This window comes from Ambystoma mexicanum, chromosome 4q, assembly GCF_040938575.1.
Source record: "Ambystoma mexicanum isolate Mex_15411 chromosome 4q, UKY_AmexF1_1, whole genome shotgun sequence".
NCBI lineage: Eukaryota > Metazoa > Chordata > Amphibia > Caudata > Ambystomatidae > Ambystoma > Ambystoma mexicanum.
This window is the reverse complement of record NC_090928.1, coordinates 392189952-392210198: the sequence shown is the minus strand read 5'-3', so window position 1 is coordinate 392210198 and position 20247 is coordinate 392189952. Positions and strand designations below refer to the sequence as shown.

General features: G+C 49.0%; 1 protein-coding gene across 1 annotated transcript in view; it reads right to left on the bottom strand.

The window, feature by feature from the left end:
* The window catches only part of MTR (5-methyltetrahydrofolate-homocysteine methyltransferase), a 1960411-nt gene that overhangs the window by 1866341 nt on the left and 73823 nt on the right, over nucleotides 1-20247 (bottom strand). The window contains exon 2 of the mRNA XM_069607970.1: nucleotides 9198-9409. Coding sequence (XP_069464071.1) covers nucleotides 9198-9409 — 212 coding nt within the window. The remainder of the gene's footprint in view (nucleotides 1-9197; nucleotides 9410-20247) is intronic.

Sequence of the window (20247 nt, the reverse complement as noted above, 5' to 3'; positions counted from 1 at the left end):
CAGTTCTTTATAGTTTGAATAGTTATTAGGGGAGCTTCTAGCTCTGTAAATCATCCGGGTTTTAAAAGGGTTTTCATTTTGCTCAAAGCCCAGGGGTTCATGATTGTTTTTACCCATATCAAGATTTTCAACTTGGGGAACAAAAATATTGATATGACTACAAGCTATTACATACTTTGGTATTGAGGAAACATCCTCCCTAGAGGAAGGCAAATGAACAAGTCACTTACCAACTGGTAACGTTCTTTCGATTGGATATTCCTCCAACGCATTCCACATCTTTGACATGTAATGTCCACAGCTGTGCACTTCGGAATCTTTTTCGGCAGAGGGCGTCCTGCGTCGATGGCATCGGGTCCATGTCCCTCGAGGGCCTCCGTCGAGGACGACGTCATAGGATGTTATAAATAGGACGCACACCGCCCGTAGCCTCAGTTTAAGTTTTTTCCCCCAGAATGTGTGACACCAGTCTGATGCCTGCTGGACTGCACTTAGCTTTGCGGAAACGGAAGCTGCAATCGCATAGGAAATTCTCCTGAGGGGCAGGGTGGGAGGGCGATGTGGAATGCGTTGGAGGAACATCCAGTCGAAAGAACGTTAGCAGTTGGTAAGTAACTTGTTCTTCAAATGGATTGTGTCCTCCAACGCATTCCACATCTTTGACAGACTCCCAAAGCAGTACCAGTAAATCGAGGAGGGACAAGAATTTAGAATACCCAATTAGATTGCAGAATAAAGAACCGCCTTCCCAAAGGCCATATCCTGACCATGGATGGTATCCAGGGAATAATGTTTTACAAATGTATGGATTGAAGCCCAAGTAGCGGCATCACAAATATTCCTAATAGGAACACCCCGCTGGAGGGCAGTGGAAGTAGCCACGCCCCTAGTGGAATGAGCTCTCAACCCTTCAGGACGGTCTTTACCGCCAACCAGTAACACTCCGTAATGGTTAGGATATTCCACCTGGACATGGTCTGTTTGGATAACAGCCTGGACCAATCGGTGTCCAGCATATCCTACAAAGAGGTGATCGTCCACTCTGACCCTCAACATCCTAGAAATATAAAAGCTAAGAGCTCTCCTAGGATCTAACCGATGGAGACGCTCCTCTTCCTTACCAGGATGAGGAGGTAGAAAGATGGAAGAAACACCTTTTTCCTCAAATGATAGTCAGAGACTGACTACCTTAGGTAGAAAAGAAGGACGTACTCGCAGTACAACCCTGTCCTTGTGAAACACAGTAAAGGGTGGCTTAGCTGAAAGTGCCTGCAATTCACTCACTCTGCGAGGGGAAGTAACCGCAACCAAGAACACAGTCTTGAGGAGAGTAATCTCAAAGGACAAGAGAGCAAAGTTTCAAACTGAGCACCCATGAGAAATCTCAAAACCAAATTCAAATCCCAAACCAGCACCTGGAAAGGGGACGGCGGGAATACATTAGTCAGTCCTTTAAGAAACTGAGAAATCAAAGGAATCTTAAAGTAAGAACATTCTTCAGACGAGCGCTTAAAGATAGACAGTGCCGCAGGTAACCTTTAATGGTACCCACTTGAAGGCCCCTGTGGGCCAAAGAAAGCAAGAAAGACAAAACCATAGGAATGGAGCACTGAAAAGGATCAACATTGTGATCCCTGCAACAGTCGCAGAACTTACGCCAACGGTAAAGGGATTTTGTTGCAGGCCGCCTGGCCGAAAGCAACACCTCCATCACGTAATACGGGAGGTCCAAAATCCTTATACCTCAACCTTTCAGACACCAAGCGTGAAGGTTGAGAGTCTTGACCTCTGGATGGGGAACCTGACGACCACCCCCAGAAGAGCATCCACCGCTGCATTTTCGTCGCTGGCCAGATGAACTGCCGAGATCGAAATTTCCTGCTGGATGGCCCGGAACCAGAGTTGCATTGCCTCTCTGCACAACGGGAGTGACCCTGCACCCCCTTTTTTGTTGAGGTAATGCATGGCCACCGTTTTGTCCGTCATGACCAGGACACTCTTCCCCCGTACCGAGGGCAGAAAAGCCTTCAGGGCTAGCCTGATGGCTCTCAGCTCTAACAGATTGATGTGGAGTCTGGACTCCGACGGAGACCAACGACCGCTGGCGGTCAAGTTGTTGGCATGAGCGTGCGGCAGGTGACACAGATGATCCAAAGCAAGCTCGGGATAGTGCGTCCGGATCAGCGAGTCGTCCAGGTAGGGGAAGACGTGAATCCCCCCCTCGCCCGAGGTACGCTGCCACCACCACCATGAGCTTCGTGAAGACCCTCGGGCGAAGGTCGATCCGAACGGCAGGACCCGAAACTGAAAGTGCGAGTCGCCAGCCGCAAACCTCAGGTACTTCCTGTGCGCGGGATGGATCGGCACATGGAAGTAAACATCCTTGAGGTCCACAGACCCCAACCAATCCTGAAGTTAAAGGGCCTGGAGGACTTAAGAGTGACCATCTTGAACTTGTCCTTCCAGAGGAGTTTGTTCAACCAATGCAAGTCCATGATGGGTCTCAAACCCCCGTCTTTCTTTGGGGTAAAAAAATAAGGGGAATACCATCCCTTGTTCCTCTCCGCTACAGGCACCAGTTCTATAGTGCCTTTCTCCTGCAGGGACAAGATTTCCTGCGCAAGGAGCGGATCCGGAAGCTTCAAAGAGAGTTTCCCCGGTGGATTGTCGTGAGGCCGCTGAAGGAAGGGAAGACAGTAGGCGTGGGCTATGGTATCCAACACCTACGCATCTAAAGTAGTGGCCCGCCATTCTTCAAGATGCTGAGACAGTCTGCCCCCAACCGGCGGACCATGGGACATGGCCTCATGACTGTTTGGAAGCAGCTGCAGCAGTGCCTGAAGGCAAAGAGGCAGATGCCTGAGCGGCTCTGGCACCATGATTTCCCCGTCCACCACGGGAACCTTTCCACTTGCCCCTTTGACTGGCGGCCCCTCTCGTACTACCAAAGGAGGAGTAGTACCGAAAGGAACCTCCCTTCAACTGCTGTCCCCTAGGACGAAAAAGGCAGAGGTTGATGCACTGCGGCGCTCAAAGACTCTGCCGCAGCTTTTGAGGTCTGCAACCTCTCAAGGCTCTCGCCAGCCTTGCTGCCAAAGGTATAGGACGATTTTACCAAAAAAAAAAAAAAAAATGGTCGCAATGACCAAAAGTTCTAAAAAATGCTACCACCAAAGGTTCGAACATGAAAAGCTCGAACCATTGGTGGTAGAATTGTAAAAAACACCGGGGCTGCGGGGATGTCCCCCGTATCTGTAACGCTCAGCTGATTCCCACGGAGGCGCCGATCTGTTCTGGACTGCTATGACCTCTTCAAAGGTGATGCGCAGGACTCGGAAGATGGACTGGACCGGACCGGACCCCCCAAACCTCGCCTGTCTGGCCCGTAGAAGAATCCTTCTGTAGATGGAAAAGGGGATTAACTATCTGCTGGATAATGCGTCAGATTCCCCCCCCTTCCACACTCCTCGAACCCCCTCCGCAATTCCCCGTAGAGTCTCACCTTAGAGTCTGAAAGGACGAGCTCTCCATCCTGCTTCCGATGCAGGGGCGTGTTGATTTCCAGTTACTTCACTGGATCTCGGGTTTGGTGAATATTCAACTCCGCTTGACCTTTCCGATATGAGGCCGTAAGTATTCAGTTGCAAAAGTTCAAGCCTTAATTGTCCGTTGTCCTTTTCTCTATTTCAGATGTAGGATGAAGAATCCGCGTAGAGGAATGGATTCGCCGAAGGTAACTCTGGTGAGTCTTTTAGATGGATGGTTCCCTTAGTGATCTTGCTTTCACCCACTAATGCGTGTGTCTTTTTCCCCTTAGGCCGGGGTACGGAAATGCCAAAGAAGCGGCGCCGACCCGAGGTGAGGAAAGATTGTCCCAACAAAAATCAGGTAAGTCTTAAGGTGGAAGAATCAGGCCTTCCTCGATCTGTTCTTTCGCTCACCTTTGTTTTGTCTCTTTTTCCCCTTAGGGGACGGGGTACGGCAGTGCCAAAGAAGCGGCGCCGACCCGAGGTGTGGAAAGATTGTCCCAACAAAAATCAGGTAAGTCTAAAGGTGGAAGAATCAGGCCTTCCTCGATCTGTTCTTTCGCTCACCTTTGTTTTGTCTCTTTTTCTCCTTAGGCGCTGAAAGGAGACGGATGGTGACAATGGTGGCTGAAGAGCCCGAGGGCGCCTCGTGAAGGTGAGTGGAACGCGGCGCTGCAGCGAGCGATGCGATGCACTTCTAAAAATAATGTCTTTTCTCAGGATCGTCGGAGTGATGGTTCCGGACTCCGGATGGAGGTAGGTAAAGTTCAATTATTCACCTTTCTCTCCTTTCCTTCCTTTTCAGGTGTTCCAGGTTACAGGCGGGCGTGGCTGGAGCCAGGATGCAGGAGCAGACACGGTGAGCGTCCAGCTGCTAGATGCAGAACAACGCAAAGCTTGAGCTACTGTCTGGGCGTGGTTTAAATAGCCCTCAAAGTAGTTCCAGGTAAGTATTCTTCCTCAGCCACACCCGAGTGGTAAAATAGTCCCATAGGTAAAATAGTCCCTTTCAGACCTCAAGGAGGTCTAGATCCGGCAGCATGGTCTGCATCAGGTAAGTCCATCCAAGCACTCCCATAATGAGCCTGGCGCCTATGGTGCCAGGACTGATGCCTTCTATGAGCCTGGGCCTTAGGCCTAAGGGGTTGCTGGGTTCCTCCCTGGGGACATGATGTCTGCTTTCGGGGACGCTGGTCCTGAACTGGCTTCCCGGGAGTAGGCATCATGACGGCATCGCCCCGCTCACTATACTTTATGGTATAGTGAGCGGGGGCTGCGGGGGACACCCCTGCAGCCTTCCGTTATAACAACAACAAAAAAAGAAGAAAAGAAAAAGGACCCTGTGGCGCCAGTGCCAGATCACAAAAGTGAAAGGGACCTGGCGCTGCAGGAACCCAGCGTGAAGATGAAGTTAAGTGGGTTTTTTTTTAATGTTGGGAGTGTGGGTGGGGGTGTGCTGAGGGTGTAGGTGCGGGGGGGGGGTGTTATGGCTGTGTCGTGTGTGTGTGGGTGTGAGTATGTATGTGTGTTTGCATGAGAAAGGTGCAAACTTTTGATAGTTTCCACCTTTCTCATGCGAACGTTTCGCCCGCGGTAGTTTCAGCCGCAGGCAAATCACTTCGATTCGCTGCCAAATAAATGTGTGCCATCAAAGGGCATGTTGAGAAGACGGGCCAGCACATCCGGAGCAAACCCCGACTTCCGCAACCACGCAAATATGTGTAGCACGGAGCTCACAGCCATGGATCGGCTAACACTGTCAGCCGTATCCAAACCCGACTCAAGGGATTCACACATGGCATCCTTGCCGTCTTGCACGAGAGCAAGGAAACCATCCCTTTCTTCCCCCTCGGGAATATGCTCAGCTGCCAAGGAATTCCACAGAGTGTGTGAAAACCTTTCCAAGGCACACGTGGAGTTGGCCGATTTCAAAGCCATGCTCCCAGCAGAAAATACCTTCCGGGCCCAACCGTCGAAGCGCTTGTCGTCCCTATCCAGAGGGATGGTAGGGTATGCCGCCTGCCTCGAGGTGGCCTTGGCCGCCTGAACCACCAACCTCTCAGGAGTGGGGTGAGTAGACAAATAGCTGGGGTTGCTACCAGAAGGGCAGTATTTCTTAGTTAGATTTTTATTCACAGCCGGAAGAGATTCCGGGGACTGCTAAGCAGCTGCCACACTTTTCTGCAAGGTAGAATGAAATGGCAAAACAGGGTTGGAGGACGGACCTTGACCCAAGATGTCCGTCAGATCATCCTGCACAAAGTCTTCTGGAGGACTAGACCAACCCAGATACTCCAGAGACTCGTGCCATGAGTATCCTATAAGAAGACTCTGCATGAGCCCCAGGCTCAGGTCTACCAAACTCCACTTCCGGGGAAGTGTCCAGTCCACTTGCATCATGGAGGGTTTGCCTCAACTCCTTCAACTGACTGTCCCCAGAAAAAAATTGGATCATCATCAATGTCACCAGGTTCCTCAACCTCAGACCTTTCCTCCTCTTCAAAAATATCATCCAGAGGGTGTTGAAACCCAGGGATGGGGACAGAAGAGGGCCTGGAGGCCAAAACTGGCCTCACCGACTTCGCTGTAGCCTTCCTTGGAGGATCCACAATGTCCAGGTACTCCAATGGCGAATTGCGAGAAGAAATTCCCAAAGGCGCCAATAGCGCCGAAGGCTTTGATGTCGAGAGCGTCGACAACCTTGACATCGGGGTCGACACAGGAGCCGACGGCTCTGTGGGTTGATACGACGGCAAAGCGTTGATGTCTGAATCGGACGGACACGGCGCTGAACGAGTCGACACCAGCCCCAAGCCCTCAATAGGTTGCTGCAGTCTGGCTGGGAACGAGGACCGAGACCTAGAGACAGGTCTCTTGCAACCTTTCGATTCCTTGTCTGTACGGGACCTCGACAGCTCCCGAGTGTCGCGTTGCAAACCCGAGCCCGAAGGCGTGCGAGCCATGGAACGAGATCGATCCTGGCTGGCATCGTCAGAAGGCGCGACCGGACCCGTGTCCTGCGAACGAAAAATCGCCATGATGGTGTAACGCTCACCTGAACTCTGCGGGACCCTTTGGAACTCCAACTGACTTCTACCTTCGTGGAAACTAGACACGGAATTTCTGTGAAGAAATTAACAATTTTCCCTTCCTTAGTTTTCTCTTGTAAAATAGGAGGAACAGACTGGTAACTATGGGACCAGCAATAGCTCACCTTGGTATTTAATTTGTTGAGCTCTCCATCCTGTTCTATACAGGGGCGCAAGTCCTGAAGATGGGACACAGGAGAATGGTTTCTTTTATAAGGGGCTAAATGGGCACTTATGGAGAGCAATTATCACTGGTAAAAAAGGAAATGACAGAAACCCTATCCTAATTAGACCCTAAAAGGGGCAATATGCTGTGGTGAGATGCGTGTGTAAAATTACAGAAAAAAGAGCTGTGAAGAACTTCCTCACTACAATGCGTGACGGAATAGTAAACCCCTGAAACAAGTAGAAGAGTCAAAGAACTACTCGGTCGGAAACATGGAAGCACCTTATGACCTTGCGTAATATGAACATGAGTGTGACCAAAAATATCTGACTAGAAACAAACTTCCAAGGCAAACTCCACAGAAAGGGCACGAACCCGCTAATAACAACGTAATACCCTGAAATGCGTGAGGGATTCTAATAACATTTATACACAATTCAATGTATCTGATAAGGCAGCAAAAACGAAGCAAATGCATTCGCACATCACTGGGAGTACTTGCGTGAGAGAAAACTGCCAGGGACTGTGAGGTGAGGAGACCGCTATGACAGGACTCCGGGCTATGGACTGTGACTGAGCCGGGACGACAGCAAACTGGAAAATACAGGAAGGGAACTGATATCTAGGAAATGTTACTCATGGAATGAACGGTAATTATCTGTGGACAAGGAATATTGAGCTGTGACAGGAAACGGAGGTACGCGGCGAGCGTTCCATCTGAACTCAGACAAACGACGCAAAGCGCGAGCCTCCTGATGGGCGGGGCAACTAGACCCGCTAGCTAACTGACCCAGAGGCACTACCTAGCGGCCATTAACGAAACTCCAACCAACCATTTACATGGGGAATTAGAATCAATAACCAGCTAGGACAAATGAATTTCCTATGAACCTGCATCTCTTAGGACTAGTATGGGAAAACTAACCTGTGGTCGTGACAGATGGATTTTCAAAACGCCGCCCATTCCTCCAGTCGAGGACTTCGTAGGGCACAAAACCTTCCTCGAAGCACCATCCTCCTAGGAGGATGGGGAAGGCGACCAGTGACGGCGCTTCCTGGGGTGCCGGGATGAGGAAGACAAGTGGCGGGAACCACTCCGGGACCGAGATCCCCGGGAATCCTTCCGACACGGAGAGTCACCCCTCGAGTCGTCGGTGGAAAACCACTTGGACTTGGAAGTCCGGGACTTTCTTAGAGCCCCTTCCTACCTGGAGCTTCCCCTTCCGCTCCCGCAAGGCCTTCCGCAGTCAGCGACTGGCATTTCGAGCAGTCGTCGGTGTCGTGCGACCCGCCCAGGCACCACAAACAAATGCGGTGGGGGTCAGTGAGCGACATCTTAGACTTGCAGTCCCGGCAGGTCTTGAAGCCGGACGGCAGAGTCGGAGGGGTTGAAGAGAAAGACACCTTCAATTAAGAAAACACATGAGGCGCGGCGAGTCTCACGAAGTTAACACGTTTGCGGAAAAAACTGAACTGAGGCTACGGGCGCCGTACATCCTATTTATAACATCCTGTGACGTCATCCTTGAGGGACATGGACCCGACGCAGGACGCCCTGTGCCGAAAAAGTTTCCAAGTGCACAGCTGTGGACATTACATGTCGAAGATGTGGAATGCGTTGGAGGACACAATCCATTCGAAATGGTGTCTCACCCAACAGAGTATTCTTATTTCCCTGAGCCCTTTCTCCTTTCCCAAGTAATCCTCCTGCAGACCTCCCCCCCCCCACCAAGGTCAGGATCAGAAAGTGTCTGCTTTTCCCGGGTCACCTGAGAGGAGACGGACTTTAGGCAGGGGTTCTGTGAGGATTCCGTAGGGTTCATCACAGAGTGCTCCAGTTCTGTCCCATTCCTAGAGGAATCCTATGGCCAAAAGGGAACAGGATCTAGAAGTAGAAATGGAAATGGCCTCAATCAGAAGTAATAGTAATAAGTACACAATGATTATGCTAGAAGCACAACTGGACTGCTTAAGCACAGGAAGAGCACATGAAAGATAGGGGACTCTCGAAGAAAAGGGTGAGGGGAGGCAGAGGGGAAGACCCACATCAAAACGATAGTGGGACGAAGTTCAGGTACACTATTCAGTAAACTGGAAAGAGGCAATGTCTAACAGAGGGATGCAGAGGCCACTACTGCACTGTAAAGACAAGTGAGAACTTCTGGCAGTGGCGACTGGTGTTGAAATCTGCCCGGAAAATAAGGATGGAATAAAAATGTGTCCAGCGGAGAAGTTGTGGGGATAATGTTCTAAAGAGCTGAAATCAAAGGAGGGGAAGGCAGGGAGAAATCACATGGCATAAACAAGCCAGCATGCATATTGTCTAGAAAATGTAAACTAACAAAAAAACAAACATACTACAAGGGCGCATTTTTTTAGTAACATTCATATTTTCTTGTTTGGGCAGCCGAATACCTTGTGAATTTTGTAGATGAGATCTGGTTTTGTAATGCTCAAAAGATCGTTGTTTCCTTTTAGGGGTTTTGGATGATGCTTGAATTCGTGCCCCTGGAAATCCTCTTCTGTCAAAGCATGCTGCTGGATCATGGTACCCATACCACCATCCAAAACCATGATTCTTTCCTGCAAAACTGATTCAATTTCATCTTTCAGGTTGATCTTGTTATCTGTTTCGAAGGATAAAAAAAAAATGGGTTTCAGATTAGTTGACTTTTGACAAAATAGTATTGTCAATTTACCATTCTGATCGACTGCTGGAAGAAAATATGGATCAGAAGCTTTGATTTCAGTGTTGCAGCTATTATAAGACAATCCATCTTTTATAATCCATAAAGCTCTTTCCACTCGCCAACATATTTCTCAATTCGCTTCTCTATAACCAGATACCTGTTGGTCCTGCAATTACAATGGAGTATCCTTTATAAACATGATCTACAATGTGATTTTGTTAGCTCTTTTTGGCTTCCGATTTAGCCTACATTGCAAAATATATTAAACTTTCGTGCCCCTCCAACACTGGAAAATATTGTAATTAATTCTGTTGGTTCATCAGATCTGAAGTTTATTAATTCAACTATTTTTTTAAACATATTCATTGTTCTGGCTATACTTCTGTGTGCCTAGCCCTGTCTCAATTACAACCCTCAGATTCATTTTGAGAGCAATTCAAATGTTCCTAAACCTCCATGAACTCTTGTACAGAATAATAAGTTCTCTGATTTTTACCCCCCCCTATCTGCAGGTTTCTGTAAAGGTGTGTTCATGTCTTATTTTATTTATCACAGGCTTCGCACCTTTTTCCAAAATCCCACTAGACCTGCAGGGCGAGTTCCACTCTACCTAAGAGAAATGCACTCACCTCATTGTGACAATTGACAAAATATTTACCAGTGCTTTCTGCAAAACGGTACATGTTGGCATAAGCACACTTCATATTTGGTGCAATGCTGCCACCCAAAGGCCAGCCATGTACAGTGAAACTTTTGTTTGTGGTTTACTGCAAACAAAAATGTATTCGTTTTAAATGTAAAAAAAATAATAATAATAAAGTTCAATCATACTCGCCAGCAAGGTGGAGTACAATGCAAATGTTACTCACCCTTCATAAAATCTCCTCGCCTATGCTAGTGGGGTGAGGGGTCAGTAATGTGAGGCAGACAACTGCTTGTATGTTTCTCCGAATTAAACATTTTATGAAAAGAAAAATCTGCAAATAAATTATTGCTAAACCTACTCTATCAGGAGGTTCCGTACCTAGTCTAAGAACTAAGGGAATCGCTCCCAACAAAAACTGCCCCTCGCACTAAACAACAAAACATATAAAGTAAATGAACACTATGAATGAATAGATTATAAACCAGTAATTTGGATGCCCTTCACCTCTCCTGGGGTAAATCCTTTCCCCAGGGACATTCAAAGTCAATTTGCCCAAATGTTCAAACATAAGAATAAAGTCTTGAACCAGTTCTTGTAACTTCCAAATGAAAAACGTTCACCAAACAATATATCCATTGTTAACAGTTCTTCAGCTTCCATTTGAAAAGATCTCTTTCCAATTTTAGCCAAGGAAATAACACCAATGGTAATCCTGGATGTCTTCCTTCCAGAACTGCTTTGTTACAGTTCAGAAAATAGATTTGCTACTTCTTCTACAATTACACAAACGTTCATAACCTCTGCAGTACAGCTGGCATAATTGTCAAGATGCTTCGTCGTGTGTTGATCTCCTCTAAACAAGCACCCTTCTACTACTTATACTATGGAAACCGACTTTGGTTCCACAGTGTGCCACTACTTCAACCAACGTCCATGTGACATCTGCTTACAGTCTTATACACAACCACAGTTCTGGTACTACTGCTTCAACTTAATATATGAGAATGGTTAGGCATTTTAAAAGACAAGATACTTCAACTTCTACAGGTAGGCAAGGTATTTTTCTTTTCTAGGTTACACGAAAAGGGCATCCTCTTTGCCTCTTCAGTCTGTCTTACTGCCACAAGGATAACCTGCTTCTGCTTCCAGACTGAGTTGCTCCCCACTTGAACAGTCTAAGCATTACAGGTTCTTTTTACAAGCACCAAGCTCCCTTCTCCAGGTTTGTATAAACGTCTTGGTTCCAGTAGCAGCCTTGAAGCTGTGTTGCCACACTACCAACTTCAGATAACAAAGTCTCATTTGTATCAGAGGACACTGGACCTTAAACAACTTCCCCGTTGCGTAGATTGCTTTAGACAGGGTTTTCTTCAGTATATAAAGGTTTCGCCTTTTGGCTTGGGTAATGCTTGTTCTCCTTATAAATACAACTTCTGCTTTTAAAGAACATTTGTTCTTAGAGTTACAAGGTTCAGTCTTTAAAAGGAAACTTATTTTAGGTATGTGTGACCACTCATTCAGGTAGATCCACAACTTTAATGGTCTGTAAACGTTTCTATTGCTGCGTATAACACGTAGATATTTTCTACTCCAGTCGGGAATCTTCACTGGTCACACGCAACCATCCTTTGATGCCTTAAGGTCATGTAACAAAATGTGAAAGTTAGCTTCAGAGTTTTCGTAGTCTTTCGAAAATGTTCCCACTTAATTGGAGACACGCGATCACTCTGGTATATAAAACATTCAACAATGGGAAATGAATAGCTTTTCTTTATACGCAAGCACTATAGCTTTTACTCAAAGTGTGCGTGATTCATTTCCATTGCAAAGAACAGCTTTCACAACAACAAACATACTCGCTTCCACGCTGATGCAAGCCACTTTAGAGCTGGTAACGGTTACCAGCAAGAATTTAAAAGTTAACCTGAACACCAAGTTTCACTAACCGGCTCCAGGAAAACTGTGGTTGTGGGCTGCTTCAACTTCTTCTATGGCTTTAGGCACACTTGGGACCCACACTGCTCTGCAGCACATGCGTCTGCGGTCCGGCCACGCCAACTTGGGAGTCTTCTGCATTCCTCTGTCCCTCTGCTTGCTTCTTGCTACCGGCCTCAGGCTTCAGCACGGCTCTGCAATTACAGCTACGAGGCGCACCTAGGAAGACTTTCACTTTCAGCACGTCTCAGTGCAGGCAAGGCAGGTTTTGCAACCACAGGACCATCTCAGAACTTGCAGATGAAACCTGCTCTCTCCCTGTCCCGGCAGCCCTTAAGTTATCACACGTCCTCATGAACTCCCTTCCTTGTGCGGTTCTCCTTATACTACTATTGCCAGCCTTCCAGCTCCAGCTCCTCTCCAAGCTCCTTCTTCCTTCCCCATCCTACTGCAGCCTTTTATGCCTCATAGGTGAGGCAATTGATTTCAGGTGCATGCTATTGTTAATTGCCTGACCCTAGCAAAGACTGTTAGGCCTAAATGCCTGTCCTATACTTCTACATGCCTCTTCAGCCCTCTTCTTCGTCTCAACCCTTCTGGGACATCTAGTTCCCATTATCAAAGTTTTTGTTTTTTTCCACTTCTTGTAACTTTGTAGGGTAGATTTAATTCCCTTAATATATTTAACAAAGGGGCCATAAGTGTTAACTCTATAAGAGGAAGATGTGGTGGAGAAGGCAATACTTGGTGTACCCTTGATATTGAGGAAGACATTTATTTTTACGGGCCAAAATAATTCCTTCTTTTGGTATGATAGGATTGGATGCTATAACCTTAGGGTTTACCGCCTTAGTTTTAACAGGAGGTTCACAGATATTAAAATGACAATAAATCATAACCTCCTCTGGCATAGTGGTAAGAATATTCACTTCAGGGGAGCGTGGCTAACCGCCATGTAAGCAGGTCGCCTTTCAGTGAGCTCTGTCTAATACGGCTATAATCCTGCTGAATCCCAACTGTTCCTGGGCGAAAAAGCAGTTACTAACTTCAACCACTGTAGCTGATCGAGGTCTGGAGAGTCTGAAAGAAACTCTGGCCGCTGAGACCCTCCTCTGCAGGGAGACATAAGGAGCGACTGAGAGGCCCGCGACCGAAGCGCGGAAATGTGGCCGTCTGGAAGCCCCGGAGAGCCGTGCGTGCTCCTCCCTTAGGCCACTGTGAGGAGTCTGTACCCGGGGGACTGGCCTGGGAGCACGGGCGGGCCCAGTGTGGAGGACTGCACCGCCCGCAGAAACGCTCGGCCACGGCGGGGGTGGTGCCCCGCCTCCCGCGCAGCAGGGGAGGCCCTGAGAAGGCAGCGGGCCCACGCCGGAGCACCGAGTCATTGAGCGGCCCGGAAGACCCAGAGCAGCGCCAGGTGAGGAGCGGGCTGGCGGGGGGACTGGGAGGCGAAACATCACTGCCGCGTGCGGCCCACCCTCCCACGCCCCCCTGGCTACAACAAGCGAGGCCGGCCCTGGCTGTGGCTGTGGCCCGACCTCGCACCGCGGACACCATGGAGTCCGAACACCGCTGGCCCAGAGACTAGACCCCAACAACACTCTGGTGGACCTCGCCGGATCGGCTGAAGGGAAGGATACCCTCCAGCAACAGCGCGCATTCTGCACTACCTAGACCTGTTTGTGCACTGCCCTGGACCCCTCCATTGCATCTAGGGGCAGGCCTCATATCTGCTTCATAGCCCGCCCTGGGCTCTGCCATAATACTATCCAGGGGCAGTCCGGAGGTGCCCCCCCAAAATGGGATGCCACCAGCACAGTAGCGCAGGGCACTGACAGTGCGGCAACGCAAGGGCCCAGGCCAGCCATCTCGCCTTCCCCCGGACCCTCTGCCCGTAAGGTTATGCCCGCCAAATACACCAAAAGCAGACAGAAGCAGACCACAATGGACACTTTTGCAGCGAGCGGAGTGACCAAGGTAGTAGCCTGCCCCACTGCCTCCACGCTGACTCAGGAGGAACCCCCTAAGAAGGCAGCAGAACCAGCAAACTCACAGCTGATGGAAGCCATCTTGTCCCTGCAAAAAACTATGGAAAGTAAAATCGCCCGTCGCAACATCATAAGAATTATCGGCCTGCCAGAGGGCACTGAGGGAAATGACCCTACAAACTATATTGATAACCTCTTATTGCATGAAATTGGGCCCAGGAAGCTAACGCAGGGTTTCACCATCGAAAGAGCACACCGCTCGCTCAACAAAAAACTGCATCCGGGGACGCCTCCTAGGCCTGTGATCGCGAGGATGCTTGCCTACAAGGACAGAGAGACTATCCTGGCCTTTTCGAGATCGGGAGGCTGCATAGAGAGAGACGCGGCAAAGATTGCTATATACTCAGACTACACCTTCCAAGTCCAAATGAGAAGAGCCCAATTCATACAAACGAAAGCAAGACTGAAGAAAGCGGGCCTGCGCTACATGCTCCTGTACCCCGCTAGATTGAAAGTACTGCAGGACAACAAAGCACACCTGTTCAATACCCCTGCAGAGGTCACTGAGTGGATGGATAGACAGCAACTCCCGGACCTCGACATAAGGGACCGCAAACCACGGCGAAAAGCGAAAGGGACACCTACTCAGAACTAAAGTACCTGCACACACAGGACAAGCAAAGAACACAAGTTAACTCACAATAGGGAACAGCAAGTTAGATCCTACCAGAGCCACACTGAACCATGACCGCAACTACACCTCGACGGTCAACGCGACGCCTTCTGCCCCCAGGAGGAATTAGGGTATATTAAACCCGCCCGTAGGGCACCAAGAGACCACTTCGAGGTCAAATGGAGCAGAAACGGGGTAGTCAGAACGGGGGAATCCCCGCTGGACTTATGTTACAGGGAAGTTTTAGGTTAAGGGGGTGGAGGCTGCCAGAACCACGAGAGAACGCACCAAGAGCACCACCCACGCAAATTGAACTAAACCAGACTCATGGCAGACACAATTAGAATCTTGACTTGGAATATCCGAGGAATGAATAGCTATGTCAAGCAGCGCCGAATCTACGCATTCTTAAAGCGCAATAAGGTTGGAATCGCCCTTCTGCACGAAACGCACCTGAACGCACAAAAGTTAGCCGCATTATCCAAAATCTGGAGAGGGACACTGATAGGATCCACATACTCAACATATGCAAGAGGTGTCCTGATCTGGAAAGCCCCTACCATCCCCGTGAGGCTGCTGAACACAAAAACAGACAACGAAGGCAGAATGGCCCTAGTGCATGGCAACATCGAGGGCAAGCAACAAAATTCTGAACACACTGACACAACAATTAGCGCTCAGAGACCTGTGGAGAGAACGCCACCCAGAGAAATGAGAGTACTCCTACTACTCGGCCCCACATGCTGTCCACACCAGAATTGATTACACCCACGTAAGCGAAGAACGCTTAGCCATGTTTTGGGACACACAATACCTGGCTAGAGTGCTGTCAGACCACTCCACATAGATACCACGTGGTAAGTGTTTGCACCAAGACCCCCTGTGCCCACCTGGAGGCTCAGGTCTGAAGCCTTGCTGGACGAGGCTTTTACCGAGCAGATTAAAGTACGCACTCTAGACTAATGGCAATTAAATAGGAACATCGTGCGGCATATCTGCACGGCCTGGGAGGCGTACAAAGTGGTTGTAAGAGGAGAAATGATCGCTGCAATAGGGGGCGCCCAGAAGTCCTTACTTACCTCACTAACACGCAACGAAAGCAAGCTCAAGGCACTGGAAGCCAAAGCCTCAGCTAATCCCGCCCGTGTCCACAGAATAATAGAGCTTAAGCAGGTCTGCCTGGAGCTCTGGGGAAAACCAGGGAAACTTAGTTACACTAAGCATATTGAACGTAGTCACGCCCTTGGTGATAAGCCAGGTAAACTATTAGCATGGCTCTACAAAAGGGAGGCCCCTAGGACGCTCATTTGCCAAGTCCATAACCCGGACGGCTCACTGGTTCAAACTGTTAGGCGATCCTCTGCACACCGATCCACTGCACACCAGAACACTGCTCACATTTCCCCAACACCTTCCTCGGGTTCCCACACGACTCCCTCCAGGGTTCGAGGCTCATGTGATTCGGTTTACCCAAAGGATCGAAATCTCCGTACCAGGTACGATTTACAGGCTCGATTGCAGCCCTTCCTGCACTGGCAGTTGCCATGGAGAACATACAGCAGAAGGGGCGGCGGTACACCTCCACGCCGATCGTTCACTTGCTCACGTGATTCAGAGCGGCGTTTCCCACGTGACCTTGGTGGACGTCACATGACCCCGAAACGCACAGTATATAAGGCTTGATGCACGGAACACTCATTGCTTCTCAGCTGTCTTCAGACCCTGTTTGGCGCTACGTTTTGGATAACACTACTGGTTTACTTTGATCTTGGAACTCTCACTTGGACTCCTTCGGATTATCCTTTTGTACCTTTGCTTGGAACTGCTTACCTATTGCTGGATTTCTGACACGACCCTCACTTGTCTTCGGATCATCCCTTGGTACTTTGTTGAACTTCTACGCCATTTCCCTTTTGGGATTCAAGTTACGCCTTCAGCTCTACAGGTGGCCTATCCTGTATCCACGCTTGTCTGCGGTCCTCTTGTTTTAGGGACCGCCTCATCTGAGTCTCGAACCTCCCTCCTAGGTTTCCTGGGTTTTCCAAACACCGGATAGGTAAGACTATTCAGATCCTTTGGTTATTGTGATATATTGTGATTGCCTGGTACTCAACCTCGTTCTTTTTGCAGCAGCATCGGTGTTCGAGGTTCCGTGGATCCGGGAAGTAACATCTCCCACCTGTGGCCCCAAAGGTCGCACAGCGGGTTTCTTTTGGTTCCCCTGTGCGTCACTTGGGGACGGAGGTCTCAACGGTCTACACGACACTCAAGTCAGAACACAAACGCAGGCTGGAATAATTTCAGCTTTCGCCGAGTTTTACCAAGCGCTGTACACCGAACCCCAGTCAGCCACAGATATTGAAATAGAGGATGTCTTAGACATCATAAGGCTGGCCAAACTTGACGATCAATTAGCCCAGGCCCTAGACGAACCCATCATCCCCGAAGGGTATTGGCTACCATTGGATCCCTTCCCTCCGGTAAGGCCCCTGGAACCGATGGGCTCCCTGGGGAGTTTTACAAAACGTTCCAGGAGACGATGGCCCCGCTCCTGGCCCAGGTGTTCAACGAGGCATACAAAACAGGCACCCTCCCAGATACCATGAGGGAAGCTGTGATTATTCCGCTGCTGAAACCGGACAAAGACAGTGGGGAGTGCGGCTTGTATAGACCCCTATCCATGCTCAACGTAGATAACAAGATCTTGATGGCCCTATTAGCGAGGAGACTGCGCAGAGCGATCCCCCTGTTGATACACCAGGACCAGACTAGCTATGTACCTGGCCGAACCATCACAGAAAACATACGCAAATTACATCACGTTATATACAGCACCAATGGCAAGCCCAGGAAATGTGCGGTGGCGTCCCTGGACGACACCAAAGAACAAGTTACTTTCTTACCTGGTAACGTTCTTTCGATGGGATGGTCCGACGACGTATTCCATATCTATGACAGTAATCAGCACAGCTGTGGTGATTACCGTCATAGATATGAAATACGTCGGAGGACCCAATCCCCTCGAAGCATTTGATTCAGTCCGATGGAAATGGCTACATGCCTCCATGGCAAAGATGGGGATAGGACCGGTATTCCTAAAATGGACTAAACTCATTTACACCGACCCCACGGCTAGGGTGCGCACAAACAACACATACTCGGAAAAATGGAGACTCTACAGTGGCACCCGTCAGGGATGCCCTCTCTCCCCCATGCTGTACATTATTGCAATAGAACCAGTGGCGGCATACTTGAGGCAGGAATATGGGGATGGGGGCATTACGATAGACGGTGTGACCCACCTGGTCTCCATGTATGCAGATGACACACTCCTCTACTTAAACAATCCTGAACACTTACTGCCCTACATATTGGAGACACTCGACGGGTTTAGCAGATACACAGGAATACTAATTCACCACGATAAATCTGGTCTCTTCCCCCTTGCATCGCTAGGAGAAACCAGCGCAGAGAAGCTCCCAGCCATGGCCCTTAGATGGGAGACTACCTCCTTTAAGTACCTAGGGATAAACATACATCGAGACCCCAAAACAGAGCAAACCTTCAACACAGCGAGAGCCAGAGATAACCTGGAAAAGTCTATGAACTTCTGGGGCAAACTCCCGCTATCCGTCACAGGTAGGGCGGGGCTCCTAAAGATGGTGGCGTTGCCCCGCCTCCATCATTTCACCAACGTCCCCTACAACATCCCACAGCGGTACTTTAAGGACCTGAATAAACTGTGCAGGAGATTCGTGTGGCAAGATGGGCGACACAGACTGGCACTGGAGGTGATGCAAAGACCCTGCAACAAAGATGGTCTAAATATCCCCAACTTTGAACTATACTACTTAGTCGGCCAACTGAAGCATGTGATTCAATGGATGGTGGACGAGGCCACCACCGACACCCGCCTTCTACAACCAGCCATTCCCCACATGCTACTCAGGGACCTATTTTGGGCCCCAGAAGGAGTGAATCAACATGCACCTCACTTAATGAAGCTGGGAATCCAGATCTGGAAAAGAGCCTGCAAGATCACGGGGTTTAGTGACCCATACTCACCCCAAATACCGACCGCAGCAATTATGGCAAGTAGACCGGGAGGCCTGAAGGAGATAAGAAGCACTTGGGAACCATGGGGGGTCGCTACCCTCCGAGACCTCGTGAACGACCAGACCGTTTTGACGTTCTCGGAGCTGCACGAAAACACTGGATTGCCTTAGGGCACTTCCTACTCCACGGAGCAGTGACAAAGAAGCTAGCTAACAGATGGCCTGAAGTGGAGGACCCTGAAACTGGACTCGATACCATCGAAAACATGTTAAGCACAGCCGAGGGCGGACACGAAATCTCGAGACTCTATGAAACGCTTCTAGATAGCGTAACCAGGCACGAGCTGAAATGCAAGTCGAAATGGGAAAGGGAGCTCGGCCAGCAATTCGAAGATAAAGAATGGGAATCAATAGCTCACTACCATAAGAAAGTGTTCAGAAACACCCGGCTGCAACTACAGTTCTATATCACCAACAGAGGGTACCTCACACCTGAAGTAATTGCCAAATTCAAAGGTGGTAGGCCTGCGGGGTGTCCTAAATGCGATTAGCCCCATGCGGGAATGACCCATATGTTCTGGGAGCGCTGAGTCATACGATCCTTTTGGACTCAGATAGCAGCAAAGGTCACCAACTCTGATATTATTTTGGACGTAGTGTCACCCGGTTCGTGCATCCTAGGCAGATACAAAAGAAACAAGAATAATAGGCCCCTGTGTAGGCTCAAAGATTTGATATATATCTTAGCAAAACAACACATCGCCATGGGGTGGAAGTCTCCCAAAATCCCCAGCGTAGCACTATGGTGGGACGATCTTCGCAAGTGGACAGCAGCCGAAACGGGAGCATGGGAAAATGCGCAGAAAGAACAGAGACTCGACATCAGCGAGGACTTCCAACAATGGGTGGCGCTCACGGTGTCATTGTTTCACCCACTCGCACCTGCTGTTGCCTCCGATGATAGCGGCAGCCCTTAATGCAACCTGATCATGAAGTATCGCTAAGGAACATTGTGGTCTTGGAAGGTTGGGAATGGAGGGGGGGGGAGAGGGGTTATACAAGATGTTTAATCGATGCAACCGTGATGTTAACTGTTTATTTGTTAAAAAATCAATAAAAAATATGTTAAAATAAAAAGAATATTCACTTCAGAGGAAACCTACTGAGTCTCACCCCACAGAGTCTCCTCACTACCCTGGGCCCCGTCTACCCAGGCGATCCTCCAGCAGTGCACTACCTCCAAGGTTGGTATCTGGAAGAGTCAGTCCTCCCCTGGCCACCTGGGAGGAGGCTTCAGGGAGGGTTTTAGTGAGGGATCTGCAGGATTCTTCACAGTGAGCTGGTAGATTTTGCAAGCCCTGTATCAGATTATTGAAGTATGATAATTAATTGCAGTTATTCAAGTTTATATTTCAGCATTTTCTTATTGTAGTTACAGAATTTCAACAAAAAATATTTAAATTGAAAAAAACAAATGG